Below are 16493 nucleotides of genomic sequence, written 5' to 3'. Positions count from 1 at the left end.
TAGGTTACAGGGTAGAAATGCAAACAATGCTGTGGGTTATGGAAAACTTTGTGTACAGTTTTATTTGTTCAACAAGATTAAGATGACTGAAACTTGGCTAAATATATACAATGTTGCCAGTTTTCCTATCTTGTACATCTCTTTTGGTGTCTTCACACATACTAATAGACATAGTAAATGTGCTTATTAAAGTACTGTATAAATGGTAAGAATTTTGAAAAGTTTCCAAAATTTAACACAAAGTTAAAAACGGTTTATGGCTTGAATTAAACATCAAAGCATTCCAAATATCAAATATTATCCTGTGTGATATATTTGTCTTTCCGCCAAGTGCTGGACAAAGAGTTATGCTTGAAATACTTTTAAAAGAAATGCCTGTGAACTAGACTGATTCATCAGCATCATAACTCCAGTGTTAGGGAATATTGTTGACATTGTTTGTATAATTTAAAAAGAAATACGGTACGACTGAGCAGTGGCTTTAAGCACTGACTCCAGGGAAGGAGCACCCCTGGGGAAAAATTTAGTGGGTGCTCTGCAACCATTGGCAGCAAAACTTTCCCTGAAACCTCCTACCCCCAGCACCTCTTGGCCATCTGCAGCCTGCTGACCAACTCAGCACCTCCGGCCCAGATATATTGGAGCATAAGCTTTCATGGGCAAAGACCCACTTCATCAGATGCGTGTCACAGTGTATGCAGCATTTGGGATGTTCCACAAGTGACGAGGAGGAGTGGGGAAGTGGTGCACTCAGGAGAGGAGGTGGGGAAGAGACAGGGTGGGGAATGAGAGAAGGGATGGAATGAGGAGGGGGCAGGGTCATCTGAGCGCATGCACGCACGCACGCACACACAACCCGTTAGAGGGAAAGTCGACGCCTATGACAGCAGTCTTTATACAAACATATCAAAGGCCTTGTCCTCCCCCAGTTCAAAGCATTGGGGAGCATATTTGGTAAATACAGCCAGTCAGATTGTCCCTCCCAATGTAACCATATATTGCTGTTCTAAAGAAGCTGGTAGCTGACAGACATAGCCAGCTGAAATTTCCTAGTTTAAAGGAGATTTCAGTTGGTTAACCCACCGCCCCCAGGGATTCCCATCAGCTTGTCTAGTTTAGAGCAGCCCTAAAGGAACCAGGCAAATACAGAAATAGCCTGAGGATTGGGGACCCACAAGCATTTTTGTGTTGTCCTTCCTCCTTGGGTGCAGATGAGAATCTAGTCTAGTATAAATAACACAATAACAGCCATACTGGTTCACACCAAGGTCCATCTAGTGCAGGATCTTATCTTCTCACAGTGGGCCAATGCCCAGTGACCCAGAGGGAGTGAACATAACAGGTAATCATCCAGTGATCCATTCCCCTGTTGCTCATTCCCAGCTTTTGACAAACAGAGGCTAGGGACACCAGCCGTGCCCATCCTGGCTAGTAGCCACGGATGGACCCATCCTCCACAAACTTACCTGTGCTTTTTAAAATCCTCTTGGCATGTGTTTATGCCTCTTTTTGCTCCCAGGGCCATACATCACCCCCCATAGAACCACGATCCTGCTCAACTTTGAGCATACAGGTTACCAGATGCATGGGGCTGCATTCCCTTGTATGCCAGGGAGCTCAGAGAGGGGTTGTACCATTCTTTGGGTCTGAGCCAAAGCCCAGTGAAGCCACAGGAATCTTGACATTGATTCAGTGGACTTTGGACCAGGCCTTGAGTCACAGTCCCTTCCCCATCACTTCTTCCAGCAATGTGGCTCTGCATCACCCTCTGCTTGGCTAGTGCCTAATTGGACAACCTCTAACTCATACTCCTACCCACAAGTCATACACAATTTCGAGGAACAAAGCCAATAAGGTTCTATGGAACAAATTGTAAACCCTATGGAATGTAACAAAGAATACTGTCTATTCAGTCACGGGGGAGGGTGGTTAATGGGAAACTGTAGGAGGGATATAGTTTTTTATTCATATCTATAACATGTTTTCGCACATGGAGAGATTAGGGCTCCTATTCACGTGAATGAGAAGCTTAGTGTTGGGTTAAATGGAATTTGGGTGAATCCAAAATCTGTACTTCCCTTCTATAATGCTTAATAAACTAATGTTTTACTGCTGTACCCACCCATAATCATAAAGATGCTTTAATGCGTAATTGTATATTTCCTACCCCCCACCCCACCCCGAGCTTGCCTTATAACCTTGGTATTTTTTGAATGTAATGTTTGCCTTTGAATGGCCCTGGCTTTTTAAAATAATATTTAGTTATTCGCTATATATTTATGTCATTAATGCCTTTAACGGTAATTGCTATTTATATTTAGTGTAAATATCTATAACCCCATATTTAAACTATAAAATTACAGCCTGTAAGGATGAGTCTGGAAGATGATAAAACAGCTTTTAAACTAAATTTGAATAATATGTTTCATTTGTGCTACAGCTGAGAGTTGAAATCCTGTGTGGCTGATTCATGCAACTTCCTTACACTCAGCATATGGGACCACTCAACTAGCATGAGATTCACCCTTGTGCATTAGCTGTCTGCAAACACTTAGCGGGGCGTGAATTTCAACCTTAAAGTGAGTGTAGTTAGGCCCTAAAATAGCCTCACTGTCCCCAGTTACTCTAGTTCTCCCTCAAAATAGCAGAGTTATCAGTATTATGGGCTGGGTTTTTCAAAGTAACATAGGGGAATCTGGCACCAAAGCCCATTGAAAGTGCATTTTAGAATCCCTGTCAGAGAGTCTATAATCTTGACTAACTGCCTGAAAAGTCTCATTATAAGAGCACAAATGTATTGAGAATTGTATCTTTTTTGCTGTTTCACCTAAGGCTATCAGTAGACTAAGAAAGTCAACCGCAGATACGGAGTTCTAGTTACACCAGTTGCATAGCTAAAATAGATGTATCTGTGCTCAGCTAATTTGGCTTTCAATAAAGGGGAAGGTCAACAGTAGCATTTTTTCAATCAACCTCCCTTACTCCTCGTGTCTGGCAAGGAGTACAGGGGAGGACTGCACTTTACGCAATTGTATCTGAAAAATAGACATGCCAGCACAGGGTGTCAGTCTGCCATTCAGTTAGTTCTCTGTGGGCATGAACTCATTTCAACTCATTACAGTTAGTAAAAGTAAAATTAAATATTAGAGTTAGTAAAAGTAAAACCATTTACTTGACACCACCACCCTTGCATCTCCAGACTCTGAGCGCCTTCTCCAGGGACAGTGATGTGTACATGGTTAGGGGACAGTTGTCTAGGTACACTGTTACTCCCCTCCACAAACCTGGAATATATAGTATCTACTGTGTCTGTATTATCTTAACCATATGGGTGAAATACCCCTTTTAAGGCATGTGAGGGCAGAGTTCTAGAGACAATGCACAACTGGAGAGGAATCTATTTTGGCAGGACTATAGGGAGGGCCACAAGAAATTTAGAGACAGTACAACAGCAAATTGTTCATCCCTGGCAGTGTGATCAGGAGAAACCTCTGAGAGGGAATTACACAGTATTCCTACCCTTGACCTCTTGCCACAGATGTTTAATCATTGTCTGCATATAGAATCCACTGTTTGATTTCTGGGTGCTATATACAGACAATGATTAAACCCCTGTGGTAAGAGGTGTTTTATTTATTTGATTTTATTTATGTGTTTTTTTTCCTGAGTGAAAATAAACATATATTTTAAGGTTGTTCTGGGTAGCCCCATTATCAGCCTGTTTGTATGGTTACAGTTTCATAAACAATTAACAAATAATTTTATGAAGAGGAAAATGCAGCTGTAGAAATATCTGCCTTTCTGCTTCTAGGAAGGAAGTACGTGATCTGGGGCTCGTTATTTTAGTGGATGCTCGTAAGTGCCAGCCTATTCCTCGTCTTTTCAAAGCTTTCACAGCATTACAGGTAAGTGGGAGTTGGTGTGGTGCGTTGTTTAAGATGACAAAATAAGACACTAAATCTGTGTCTACACTAGCATTGAACTTCGCAAAGAGGCATGCAAATGAGAAATCAAAAATGCAAATGAGGTGCAGATTTACATATCCGGTGCCTCATTTGCATATTCTTCTTTCAAAAGAAGAAAAGCAGTGTAGATGCAGCACTTTCAAAAGTAAACCCCATCTTCAAAAGATCCCTACTTCCCAGCAAAAATGAGAAGGGTTCTTTCAAAGATGGTGTTTACTTTCTAAAGAGCTGCATCTACACTACTTTTCTTCTTTTGAAAGAAGAATATGCAAATGAGGAGTCAGATATGGAAATCTGCCCCTCATTTGCATTTTCAAATTCCTCATTTGCATGCCTCTTTCGAAAGTGCAATGCTAGTGTAGACACAGTCTAATAGTTTTAAAAATTATTGTTGTTATTGTTGTGTTGTATTGTATTTGTATTGTGGTAGCAATACAAACCAAGTACTTGGGCATTGTTTTTTGGATGCTGTACACACAATAGAAAGATGGCTGCTGTTCCAAATTGCTTGCCATAAACTTAATACCCAGTTGGGTCAACAGCCACCATGGGCCCTTGGGCAAGGTGGGAAGGGGACCCTGGCTCTGTGCCCTGGAAGGGACAGTGCAAAGGGTGGAAGCTAGAGGGGTGGGAGTCTAGGGCAGTTAGCACTGCTCAGACTGTGGTGCTGGCCCTCCCCCTTCCCTCAGAGCCACATTGAGCAATGCTTCCACAGTGTTTCAAAGGCACTTGGAGCTCTGACCGCTGCTGCACCTGAACTAGCAGTGGCAGAGGCAAGAGCGCTGGGCCCCTGGGCACCTGCCCCTTTGCCCTGCTCTTGTTGGCAGGCCTGTTAATTCCAGTTGTATTTCTTTCCCTTCTGAATTACTTCCTACCTTCAGCACATGACCATATTGTATGTCACAAATGAATTTTTTCATCAGTTGGAAAAAGTTAAAGCAGCTTCCGTATAAATATAAGTAGAAGGAATAATTTAAAATACAAAATTAGAATCCTCTTAAAAACGGAGGTTAGTGCTAGTTCTAAAAAAAAGAGCACTGTCCAGTTTTCTCAACAGCGAGTGGGGCTAGAGCAGCTTACTGAGTTGTTTTGGGGATTCACTTGCATTTGATGTTTTCTAACAATCATGCTGTTAACCTGCAGTTTGGTGGAGTGAGGGAAACAAAGAGCAAAGTAAAAGTTACACAGAATGCCTTGACAACTGAGGCCAACTTTTCTTCTGCCTTTAATGGAGTGAATGGGTTTTGTTTGCATGGTGAAACTAAAGATCTGTTAGTGCTGGTTCACTGAATAGTTCAGAAAGGAAAAGACAGTGGCACAAAGGTCTTTGTATCCTCTAGGCTGAGTTTCTGTTAAAATGTGTTTTGATGTGGCAGTGACTTTAGCATACCATCATCACAACTGTCTTTCATTGTACACCAGTACTCTTCTGACAGGATGAAGTGTTTTGTTTAGATCAGAATTTGGACAGTCTTCTGAAGTTCGTACATCCCAGACTTGTTTCTGAATCATGTCAACAGCAAACTGAAAACATTGAAACTCAGTGAGAAAGCAGTGAAATTTTCCCATGTGGCGTATGCTTGGAGACATAGTTGACATTGAAGGTTATACAGTTCAGGATGCAGATATGGTAATTGTGTTGTTGAATGAGAAAAATAAAATCAGAACAAGATGTAACATGTTGTAGGTGATAACTTTTTCTATGATTTCTTTCTTTTTCACTCTTTCCCATCTAGCCTTACAAGTTTTCTACTGTAACTGCACTCACATTAAGAGGACACTACATTGTCCATCTGAAATCTGATCAATTTAAAAAAATGAAAGTTAAAAGTAGTTTCATGTATTAAGCCTTTTAGTCTTGTGCAGTTCCTCCTAAAATGTTTTTGTCTCTCCCACTTACTGTGCAAAGATCCACACAAGCATGAGAGGAAACTGATAGACTGAGGCTGTAATCCTTAAATCCAATGTTTCTTAAACTTCTGGAGGCCACAGAATGCAAAACAATAATATTTTTATGCAGAACATCTATAAAAAATGTCTTAAAAAATAGTTGTCAGACCAAACAGCAACATACCAAGTAAAACAAAAAATGAAGAAATTTAATCAGCTATTATAATAATGAAGAAATAACATTGTATCTGGCTTTAACAACAGAAAATATATACCAGCAGCGATACCAAAAATGTGTCAGATGCTTGTGGTACACCTACGAGTTGTTCACAGAAAACCAGTGTTCCGCCAAACATAGTTTAAGAAACACTGATCTAATCAGCTCCACATTGTACCTGTGAGAAGCCTAATTGACTTAAAAAAAAGGGGAGAAACAATGAAACTAGCCTTTCTCCGGTGCCCAAAGAAAATGAAGTAGACAACCAGAGAAAAATGATTTTTAATCTTTTCTGGTTCTAGTCAGAACTTGAGTACTGTAACTACAGTAGAGACAACATTTTCAGACTTGGGGTGCAAATATCTCCAGCTACTGCATTTATTTAACGTTACCATGTGAGTTTCACACAGCCATTTTCTCAGTTGCAGACAGACACTAAACAAATGTAGCACTCAGATCTAGATAGCTGCACTTCCTACACACAGCTGGGGCACTGAAACAAATAATTTAGACAAAAAAAGTATGCACTGGTAACATTTCCACCATATATTCAAGTATTCATTGTAACTGAATCTTCTAAACAGCTTGCAACCAAATTAATAAAAGGAAATCTGTTGAGCTCACATTGACATAAACATTTTATGACGATGGCTTTAGTGTTTTGTTAAATATTTTACACATTTGGGATATAGCAGGTATTCCTTGAGAAAAAACATGTCAGCACAAGCTGAGGAATTGAATCCTGGAAGCAAATGAGTTTGTTTTGGCACGAGGTATTTGTCTCAAATGAAAGCAATGAAAATGAGGAATTACATAGATGCATTTAATTCCATCACAATAAAATTATAATAGCCTGACAATAGTTTCCTTTGTCATCTCCATTTTTAGCGTTTAGATATTTTAAGATTTAAACTAGCAGTTTTGATGTGGAGCGTACTGAAACTCGGCCTGTGTGCTTGGTCAAAGAAAAGGTTTGTCTTTAACAACAACAAAAAGTCAATTAGTTTGGCTTTTCCCATTTGGAAGTGCATGTGCAGGAGACATAACTAAAATGGGGTCTTCCAGATACTCTCTTCCCACAGGCCAAGAGCAATCTCTGCTAAACTTCAGAAACCCTAATTTTGTCAGGCTGGAAAGCTGATAGATGTGGTTCAAATATAAAAGTGACTACTTGAATGTGTGCCCTACATATACGTTGGACTCTGCATTACAACATGTTTTGCAGCTGCTGTGATTAAAGGTTTCATACATCATCGATAGAAAGCACTCAAATGGAGGTCTGGTGGTTTTGTTATCATTCTTGTCGTTCAGTTTATAACTTCAGCTCCTCCTCTTAAACATGCAGACTTAAAGGTTTTTCTTAAAGGTTGTCCAAGCCTTCAGCTCACTTATTGTCCTCCTCAGCTCAGTACTGGCTGGGACAGTGGCCATGTGATATGGACAGGAACTCTCTACTTAAGAGAGTTAGACTTAAGATGCCTCTTGATGAGCCTTTGGAGGTGGGGTAGGAAGTGGGAGGAGGCCTGGCACAATACACAGGGAGATGTAAGCTGCTCGGGGAAAAGGGGACAGGTAATTTATTTTTCCCCCAGAGCAAAGGAGAATAGAGGAGCAATTGTTCTCAGTGTTTTTCTCTGGTCTGGGCAGGGCAGCTACAGACTGCATCTGATTCTGGGCAGATAAAATTACAATCAGCTGCAAGTGAAATCTGAGTTAATTCTGGCACTTGGCCTGTAACATCACAATGTTCAGTCTTTGCATTAAAACATATCCAATATATGTGGCTAAGCAGCGTTTTATGAAACACAGAGGTGGAAAATCAGAAGAAATATTAGATTTAAAGTAACTGAAATTTAAAATACAAAGAATGCTAACAGTGAAAAACACCCCAAACACCAATAGTATATTAAGGTTGTGTCTACGCTAGCTCACAACTTCGAAGGAAACATGGTAAGTAGGGTGTCGGGGAGATTATAAATGAAGTGCTGCGGTGCATATGCAGCACTTCATTAAGCTAATTCTCCACCATGGCAACTTCAAAGTGTTAAACTTCGAAGTGCTGGCTTGCTTGTAGTTGCGGCTAACTCGCTGGTACTTCGAAGTGCCCAGGCTACTTCAAAGTCCCTTTACTCCTCAAATTTTGGAAGTAGCCCGGGCACTTTGAGGTACCCATGGGTTAGGCGTGGCTACACACAAGCCAGAACTTCAAAGTTGCCACAGGGGAGAATTAGCTTAATGAACTGCTGCATATGCACCGCAGCACTTCATTAATAATCTCCCAACACCCTACTTACCATGCTCCCTTCCAAGTTGGGAGCTAGTGTAGACACAGCCTAAGTATCATAGCAATAGAAATAATAAGTCTTTTCACAAACATTGGTATCGCGATGGATATGATAATCCAGAAGCACTCCACTTGAGATATAAGGCTAATATATGAGGTGGTTTTGTGCTTCTGTGTGAAACACCAAATGTCCTAAGAATCTTTGACAGGACTTGTGCATGATAGGCAGCAAACCTCCTGAAACCTGCATTGGAAGAAGAGATGCAGAATAAGGAAGGCACGGAAATAATGAAACACCTATTTAAGGTTCTCCAACAAATTTGTCCCTGCACTCAGGTGAATTGAACCCACTGAATGCAGAGGAAATACTCTGACTTCAGTAGGGTTTGATCAAGTCCTAATTGCCCATCAAACGTTTTTTGAAATATATTTGCAATATCTTTTGAGGTTTAATGCTTTCTCCAACAGCCACTTTTATAACAGAGAAAAACCCACCATCAAAGCATGGTGCAAGATATATGAATCCCATTCTTTATTGGTGAAAGTATTTAAACTTCAGTTACTGTTTGAAATGTCGACAGTGAACAATGTCATGGTGGAGTCTCATTTTGATATCACACCATGAGGATTCAGGAAACATGACAGGTGAACATGTCTGTGAGGTCACACCCGTGCAAGAACTTCACACACAGTTATATGTGGGATAGACAAGATTGTTCAAGATCATTGCAGGCTATTGTGATGTTCCCTTTTGAATTTCACGTTTCTCACATATGGCTCATTAGTACCTTATGGGAAAAGCAAGAACACATGCTGCAGAGGTTAGTCACTAAGAAAATATAATTGCATTTGAAAAGTAATCCAAGTTAATTTTATAGTAGACTAAAACAATGTGCACCTGCAACAATGAAAGTAGAGTTTGATGTCATAACTATATTTATCATAGGGGAAATGTTTTGTTTAAAAATATCCATTTAAAGATATTTCTGGTCTTATGGTGCTCACATTAATCAAGCTGAATTTTGAAAACCAGCAGAAAGGAAAGAGATTGGGAAGTTTATAATACAGTATTTTCTCTAAATTTGCTTTGCTTTACTTTCCAGAGTGCTGTTCCTCACTCCATTCACAGCATCCTGATATTGACTGATAAGGAATCTGCATTTAGACCTGAGAAAGATACTGCAATTCAGGTAAAATTAAGAGATGATTGAGAGTGATTAGAATGTGCATGCTCTTTTGTGAAATTCAAAGTCATTATTAAAAGTCGTTTGGAAAAATGTGATTGCAGAACATCTTATTTTGTTTCGAAGAAATAGACTTTATTTTTAAGGAGCTAATTCTGCTATAATTCACTGAGTAATACGCTTACCTTGTGCTATCAAAACAAAAAGCAGTCAAGTAGCACTTTAAAGACTAGCAAAATGGTTTATTAGGTGAGCTTTCATGGGACAGACCCACTTCTTCAGACCATAGCCAGCCCAGAACAAACTCAATATTTCTGTGAGTGTTTCTGGTTCAGTAGTACCTCACAGAACAAGTGGTGCCACTGAAATCTATAAGGTACTTTTCAATGTAAATTTTACTTTCAATAGTTATGTGGCTGTCATTGCCATGATAGCTGAGCATGTCACAGTCTTTAATGTATTTATCCTCTCAGCAGTCCTGTGGTGTGAGGAATGTACGAGTGGAAGGATTGGTCCTTTTACAATTAGGCATTCTGCATAAACCTGTCTGATTAATCGTACAAATGGATTATCAGAAGTCTGCTTGTGTAAATCGCGTTCTTTGCAATAACATAACGACTTACTTCTATAATTTTTATAATTACTCAGCAAGAATTTTATAGATAAAATATTTTAAGGACACAAAACTGATGAATGATAGAAATAAATATAAAGGTAGCTGAAGTTAAAGAGCAAGTATGAATTTATTATTTAAATCAATTAGAACAGAAGTTTGTTCTCCTGAAATTGTATGTAAAGTTCAAATATACTATTTTCTCCCAATAAAACTTGACACTTAAAATAATTTCAGTAATGTCTTTTTTTTCTTTGTGTAATATTCAGTTGGCATCAATTGTTGTTAGGGAAGTAAGTCACTTGAGATATTTTTATCTTTTCTTCTTTCTTCTATATGTTGTTCATTGTACAGGTCAAACCTCTCTAATCTGGAACTCTCTCATCCAGCAAACTCCATAATCCAACATGATTTTAATGAGCTGGATGACCACTTATGGGTGTGGCCATGTTTCCTGTGGTCCCATAAAGTTTGTTCACAGCCAGCAGTCCCAGCTCTCAGTGTTCTGTGCTGCTATTTATTTGTGGTTTACTCCTAAATAACCCAATAAGCAGTGGAAGTGTTCATAATGCTGCTAGACGATACAACCTCCCATGGTCCGGCAAATTCTCTTTTCTGGCACCAGTCAGGTTCCAAGGGGGCCTGATTAGAGAGGTTCAACCTGAAGCAGAAAATATTTTTTACAGATAAGACATTGTGCCAGATCCTCAGCTGGTTCAGTTTTTTATAGCATCATTGACCTCCAGAGGACAGTGTATCACATGTGAAGGAAATATGAGGTTTGGTTCACTAGGCCTACACTGACTTTTACCCACCAGAGAATCTTATTCTCTTTCTCAAGAAATTCTGTAAAAGATTTTGGCTTTTGTCACTATGTAATTTTTTCACAATGGTTCCATTCATGGCATTAATAAAGCTCCATACACAATTCTTCTTTAACAGTATGAAGTCCTCACATCATTGAAGGCTTTGCAAAAGCTGATTGACTGTACCCAGTTGACAGCTGAATTAGATGGAACTTTTCTGTATAACCACCATGACTGGCTGCGTTTCCGAAAGGTAACTCCTATTACTTGTGCTCCTCCGATTGTATTTTCCCTTTTAGAATCTTCTTGGTTGAATTTAGTAAATTTTATTCTTCATAAAAATGGTAAACGATTCATGCTAGCCAGAGTCTGGTATGCCGCATGTAGGTGGTATTGAAACTTCTCCACACAGTTCTTGTGCTGTACACTTATCCCTCATTAAACAAGTACTTTACTTACGAGTAGTCGCTTAAATGAGGGACAGGTTTACTTACCTTTGTTCACGCTACGAGTGAACTCCCCCCTGCTAACACGAGCCTTACACCTGCCCTGCAGCTCCAACCCACCACAGCCTGACCACCCTCACCGGTCCCGTGGCCCCAGCCCGCAGCACCCATGGCAGCCTGCTCTCCCCGCCCTGCAGCATCCTGACCCTCCGTCCCACCCCCGCCCTCCACCAGCCCATGGCAGCCTGACCATGTACCTGTGCTGGCCCGTGGCAGCCTGATCCCCCTGCCCTCGGCCGGCCCCATGGCAGCCTGACACACCCCTACCCTCCGGCAGCCTGCAGCAGCCTGACCCCGTACCTCCACTGGCACTATGGCAGCCTGATCCCCCAACCCTCTGGTGGCCCCATGGCAGCCTGTCATCCCCCCACCTTCTGCTGGCCTGCGGCAGCCTGACCCCCCACCTCCCCTCCCCACCAGCCCGGTAGACCTAACCCGCCGCAGCCGACCCCCATCCCCTGATCACACATCCAACCTTCAGCAGCCTGAACTCCCCCCACACTCCATGGACCCAACCAGCCACCAGCTTTTAACCCTCCCTCCCCCTCATGGCCCCAAACTGCCTCCAGCCTTTAACCTTTTCCAGCCCCTCAACCCAAAGTTCATTTAGCTTTCAAAAGCAGCACCACCTGCTGCCATTCCTTCCCCAAGCTCTAGGAACCAATCAGAAACTTTTACGTGTATTTTAATGAGAATTTAGTGTCCCTCTTGTAAGTTTCTGCCTACGAGCACAAAGATGGGAACCACGAGGGGCCAAGAAAAGTTATTTGTGCTTATTGTTAATTTTAAACAACATATTTATATCAAGCTTTTGTATTTATTTCAAATTACGAATTGAATATTTTGGTAAGGAGGGTTGGATGATGGTAAAGAAGAGATGGCGGGGCATGAGGGTTTCTCAAAAATCAAAAGCCGGGGGGCATGATGCCAAAAAGCTTGGAACCACTGTTCTAGGTAATAAAGAGGTAACACTGAAGAAATCCATTACGCAAAAGAAAAACAAAATTGGACATTAAGAAACAAACAAAAATGTATGCAGAGGACTTTACTTACCAACAATAGTGGTATTGTACACTGGAAACTTTTCTGTATTTGCTGTATTTATTTGTATTTACTTTCACTATACTGTACTTATGGAAAGTGTAACTAAAATTTACTTATGGTTAAAATGTTGGTTATCTGAGAGTTCTGAATAGGATAGGATGCCGGATAGGAAAGAGTTTCCTGTATAAAGGTGCCTTTTATCTGTGTAGGTTATTACCTTTATTAGTATGGTTTATTGCCTTTATTCTCCTTCCCACACAGGAATAATTAAACTGGTATAATTGCACCCACACTATGGTGATAGTATCATGTCATTATACTGGTTTCAAATTGATATGTTTGAAGCAGCTGGCCACATGTAGGCAAGCCCTTGTTGTGACTAGTACACAAATAACCTTTTGTGATTGTCTTGGGCACTTTAAGAAGACAATGCTTTTTCCTGAGACTGTCTCTTTGAGTGTTCTTACCTGTCATCCTGTTTTATCACTGCAGAAACTGGAACCCTTTATTACCAACTGCAAAGAGGCCATTGTCTTTCTACAGAACTCAGTGTGTTCGCTGAACTCTAACAGAACCCTAAGTACAGTGCAAGTATGTATTGGCTGATACCACAAATGTCAGTTATTAGAAAGAATCTGAGGAGGAGATATTTGTATCCTGTCAGGATCAGGTTTATACTAACATTTAGTTATATGGCAACAACAAGGTGGAAAGGTTTAGATTTGAATTCACCAATATTCCCTGAACTGTTCTCACTAAACTTGAAATCCAGATTGTAGACTCTTACAAGATGAGCTCTTTTCATATAATTTCTTCCATACCCAGGGACATTGGAGGGAGGAGGGAAAACCCTAGAAACCCTAGATCCTTTTGCTTTTAATGCAACATAAAACTATAGGGATGGATTCAGATATAGTCATTCAAATTTGTACCCCTTCAATTTTAAAGGGGTTTGGAGACAAGGCTCCAGTTTTGCCCCATCTCTGATTTTTGTTTTAAGTAATTTTCTGTGAAAGGTGCAAGTTCAGTAGCCCTGGAAACTTGAATTCCTCTGTCTGCTAGGGAGCTCAGGTTAGTGGTAGTACAAGCTTCCCCACACGGCCTTGGTAGAGTGTTTGAATCATAAAGAGCTTGAGTGACCAAATGTAGTAAATAAGTGAGTAGTGCAGTCTTGATGTTTTGTCCAAAAATTGTCAAAACTGGTTCAGCAGCCCCAGTAGCAGCACCACAAGGAAATCTGAGGGAAAAGTTGCAAGTTTGAAGAAGGAATTAACATTGTTCTGTTATGTCCCTAACCAGTGTGGACATGGATTTGTTTTATCAAAGCTTATGCTCTGGTATCAACACGCAGTCTAGACCTCTAGTAGAATGCAATTAATGGTATTTCTTCTGTGTAGGAGGTCAGTGACTTAATTGACAAACACAAGACAATGATGAAACTTGTTTTGGAAGATGCCTTGCTGGTAACTTTAAGGCTGGAGGGTGGGACAATTCTTGCAAGACTCCGGAAAGAAGAATTCTGCAATACAGAAGACTACCGGTAGGTTCCTGCTTTGCAATGAGTGCTGCAGCAGAGACCTTGTTAATAAGGGAAGGGGCTTACCTACATAGTACTGCAGTCCAGTGTAGGGGAAGGTGTGGATTGTAGAGAGCACGTGTTAGATTAAACTGCCCATGTAGAGCCTTCTGGGGTGAATTAGAAGGTGTGTAGTTTGCAGTGGTGCAGTCCTGTAAAACCCAGGGTTGCTGGCCCATCATATGAATCTGGGATTGGCTTTCCTGTTCAAGTCGAACCTCTCCCAGTTGAGCCAGTTCAGTGCCCAGGGTAGCATTTGGAGGTTTAGAAGGCCAGTTAGGAGCATGAGGGGAGTAAGGTGTCTCTGTTGGGGCCAGATCAGTATTTTTTGGGGTTTGGGATTTTTTTTCTTCTCACTTTTGTGCGGCCCCCAACTGAGTTTATTTTTTTTGTGTCAGTGCCCCCTCCCCCAACCCAGAAAAAGTTTCCCACCTTTGCCGTAGATAAAATGTTGAAACCTTTTGTTTTAGACACAAATTAATATTTTACTTTTTTAAATGAAGATTTAAAATATATGCCGCCTTATGTTACGCCTGCATATTTACATTTTTATGATCCAGTAGCCTAATGTGAATAATTTAGTATTTAAGGTATTTAGGGATAAGCAAATTCATTTTGTCATAACGGGTGGTTGGCTGGTGGTCAGTGGAAACTTTTGTGTTGAGTGAGGTGGATGTTGGGCCAAGAAGTTTGAGAACCATTGCCTTCATCTCCTGAGCTATAAGCACATGCCAATAGCTGAGATACCTAAATTCACTGGTCATTATTGAAAATCTTAGCTGCCATGTATCTGTGGTTCTGAGTAGGATACGTTTTCCTTTGACTAGTTAAACAAGCAAACACGCAGCTAATACATTCTGTAGTTGTTGGCTTGTTACCCCAACCACCTTTGTTTTGCTGATTAACAGATTTTATTATTACAAAACAAAGCAGCAGAAATGTAGCACTTTAAAGACTAACGAAATGATTTTGTTAGTCTTTAAAGTCCTACGTTTCTGCTGCTTTGTTTTGTTGGAGTACAGACTAACATGGCTACTTCTCTGTTACTGTTCAACATGCAAGATTTTATTATTGTCATCTTGTGAAATACAGATTGGACTCTTCTATCATTTTGTCTCATAGAGATGCCATGGAGGCTATAACAAGATTGTACAATCAGGTAGATGAGGAGGTCCATAGACTGGTTCTCATGTCGAACAGGTGTTTGCAACAACTTGAGAATCTCCAGGAAATAAGAAAATTTGAAGAAGATTGTGACCAGGTCAGTGCTATTTTGGGGATTTAATTTGAATCAGGTGTAGAGCTAATCTTCTGTTTCTCCATTTGTGGGACCAAATTCATCTTTGAATATAAGTATGTATTGGGTTGACTATATAAATGTGTGTGCAGTCCAAATAATGTTACAGTTCAGGGCAATTGCACTTTATTCCTTTATGATCCAGCTGCTCAGCTGTCATGTCTCCTGGATAAAAACCTGTGTTCCTCTCACTCCTCACTTAGGATTTCAGGCTGCACAATTCCTATCTACGCTATGAGTTACCTGGTAAATCAGACTCCCTACGTAGGCCTGCTTTGCTTTCCCCTCAGAGGCTATGAACATTCGTGATTGCCCAGTTGCAAGTTACCCACAGCCCTTCTAAGCAAGCATATTTATTCTTAAGAGGTGTGTCTACACTAGCCAGCTACTTCAAAGTAGCTGACACAATGTCGAAATAGCATGCGTCACGTGTACATGCACCGTGCGCTATTTTGACGTTGTAATCAATGTTAGGCTGCGAGACGTCGAAATCGCTATTCCTATCCAAACATGGGACTAGTGCCCTACTTTGACATTCAACGTCGAAGTAGGGCGTGTAGACAATCCACGTCCCGCGACATCGAAATAGCGGGGTCCTCCATGGCAGCCATCAGCTGAGGGGTTGAGAGACGCTCTGTCCAGCCCCTGCAGAGCTCTAGGGTCACCGCGTGCAGCAGCCCTTAGCTCAGGGCTTCTGGCTGCTGCTGCTGCTGCAGCTGGGGGTCCATGCTGTGTGCACGGGGTCTACAACCAGTTGTCAGCTCTGTGGACCTCGTGCTGTATAGGCCGTGTGTGTCTGGGAGGGGCCCTTTAAGGGAGCGGCTTGCTCTTGCCCCAGAACGGCTAGTCCAGCCTGTGACCTTGTCCGCAGGCTTTGCTGGCCCCTTATTTTGATGGGGAGAGCTTGTGTGTGTGGATGCTCCGCATTTCCTTCCGGGGCAGCTCCTTTAGACATTCCCCATCGCTACTTCAACGTTGAACGTCGACAGCACTAGCCCCGGAGGACATATAGATGATACGTGTCAGAGTAGCCTATTCCGATGTTCTTACTTGGAAATAGGCTACTTCGACTCAGTGTGCTAGTGTAGATGTAGCCAAGGTGAAAGGAAAC

General features: G+C 41.2%; 1 protein-coding gene across 3 annotated transcripts in view; it reads left to right on the top strand.

Annotated features, from left to right (window-relative positions):
* The window catches only part of PLEKHG4B (pleckstrin homology and RhoGEF domain containing G4B), a 143951-nt gene that overhangs the window by 81557 nt on the left and 45901 nt on the right, over positions 1-16493 (top strand). For all 3 annotated transcript variants that reach the window (XM_074988000.1, XM_074987999.1, XM_074987998.1), the window contains 6 exons: positions 3812-3905; positions 9460-9546; positions 11096-11212; positions 13002-13100; positions 13907-14049; positions 15208-15346. In XM_074988000.1, coding sequence (XP_074844101.1) covers positions 3812-3905; positions 9460-9546; positions 11096-11212; positions 13002-13100; positions 13907-14049; positions 15208-15346 — 679 coding nt within the window. The remainder of the gene's footprint in view (positions 1-3811; positions 3906-9459; positions 9547-11095; positions 11213-13001; positions 13101-13906; positions 14050-15207; positions 15347-16493) is intronic.

This window comes from Carettochelys insculpta, chromosome 2, assembly GCF_033958435.1.
Source record: "Carettochelys insculpta isolate YL-2023 chromosome 2, ASM3395843v1, whole genome shotgun sequence".
NCBI classification, from domain to species: Eukaryota; Metazoa; Chordata; order Testudines; family Carettochelyidae; genus Carettochelys; species Carettochelys insculpta.
Note: the sequence above shows the minus strand (reverse complement) of the source record. Positions and strands in the feature narration are given on the sequence as shown.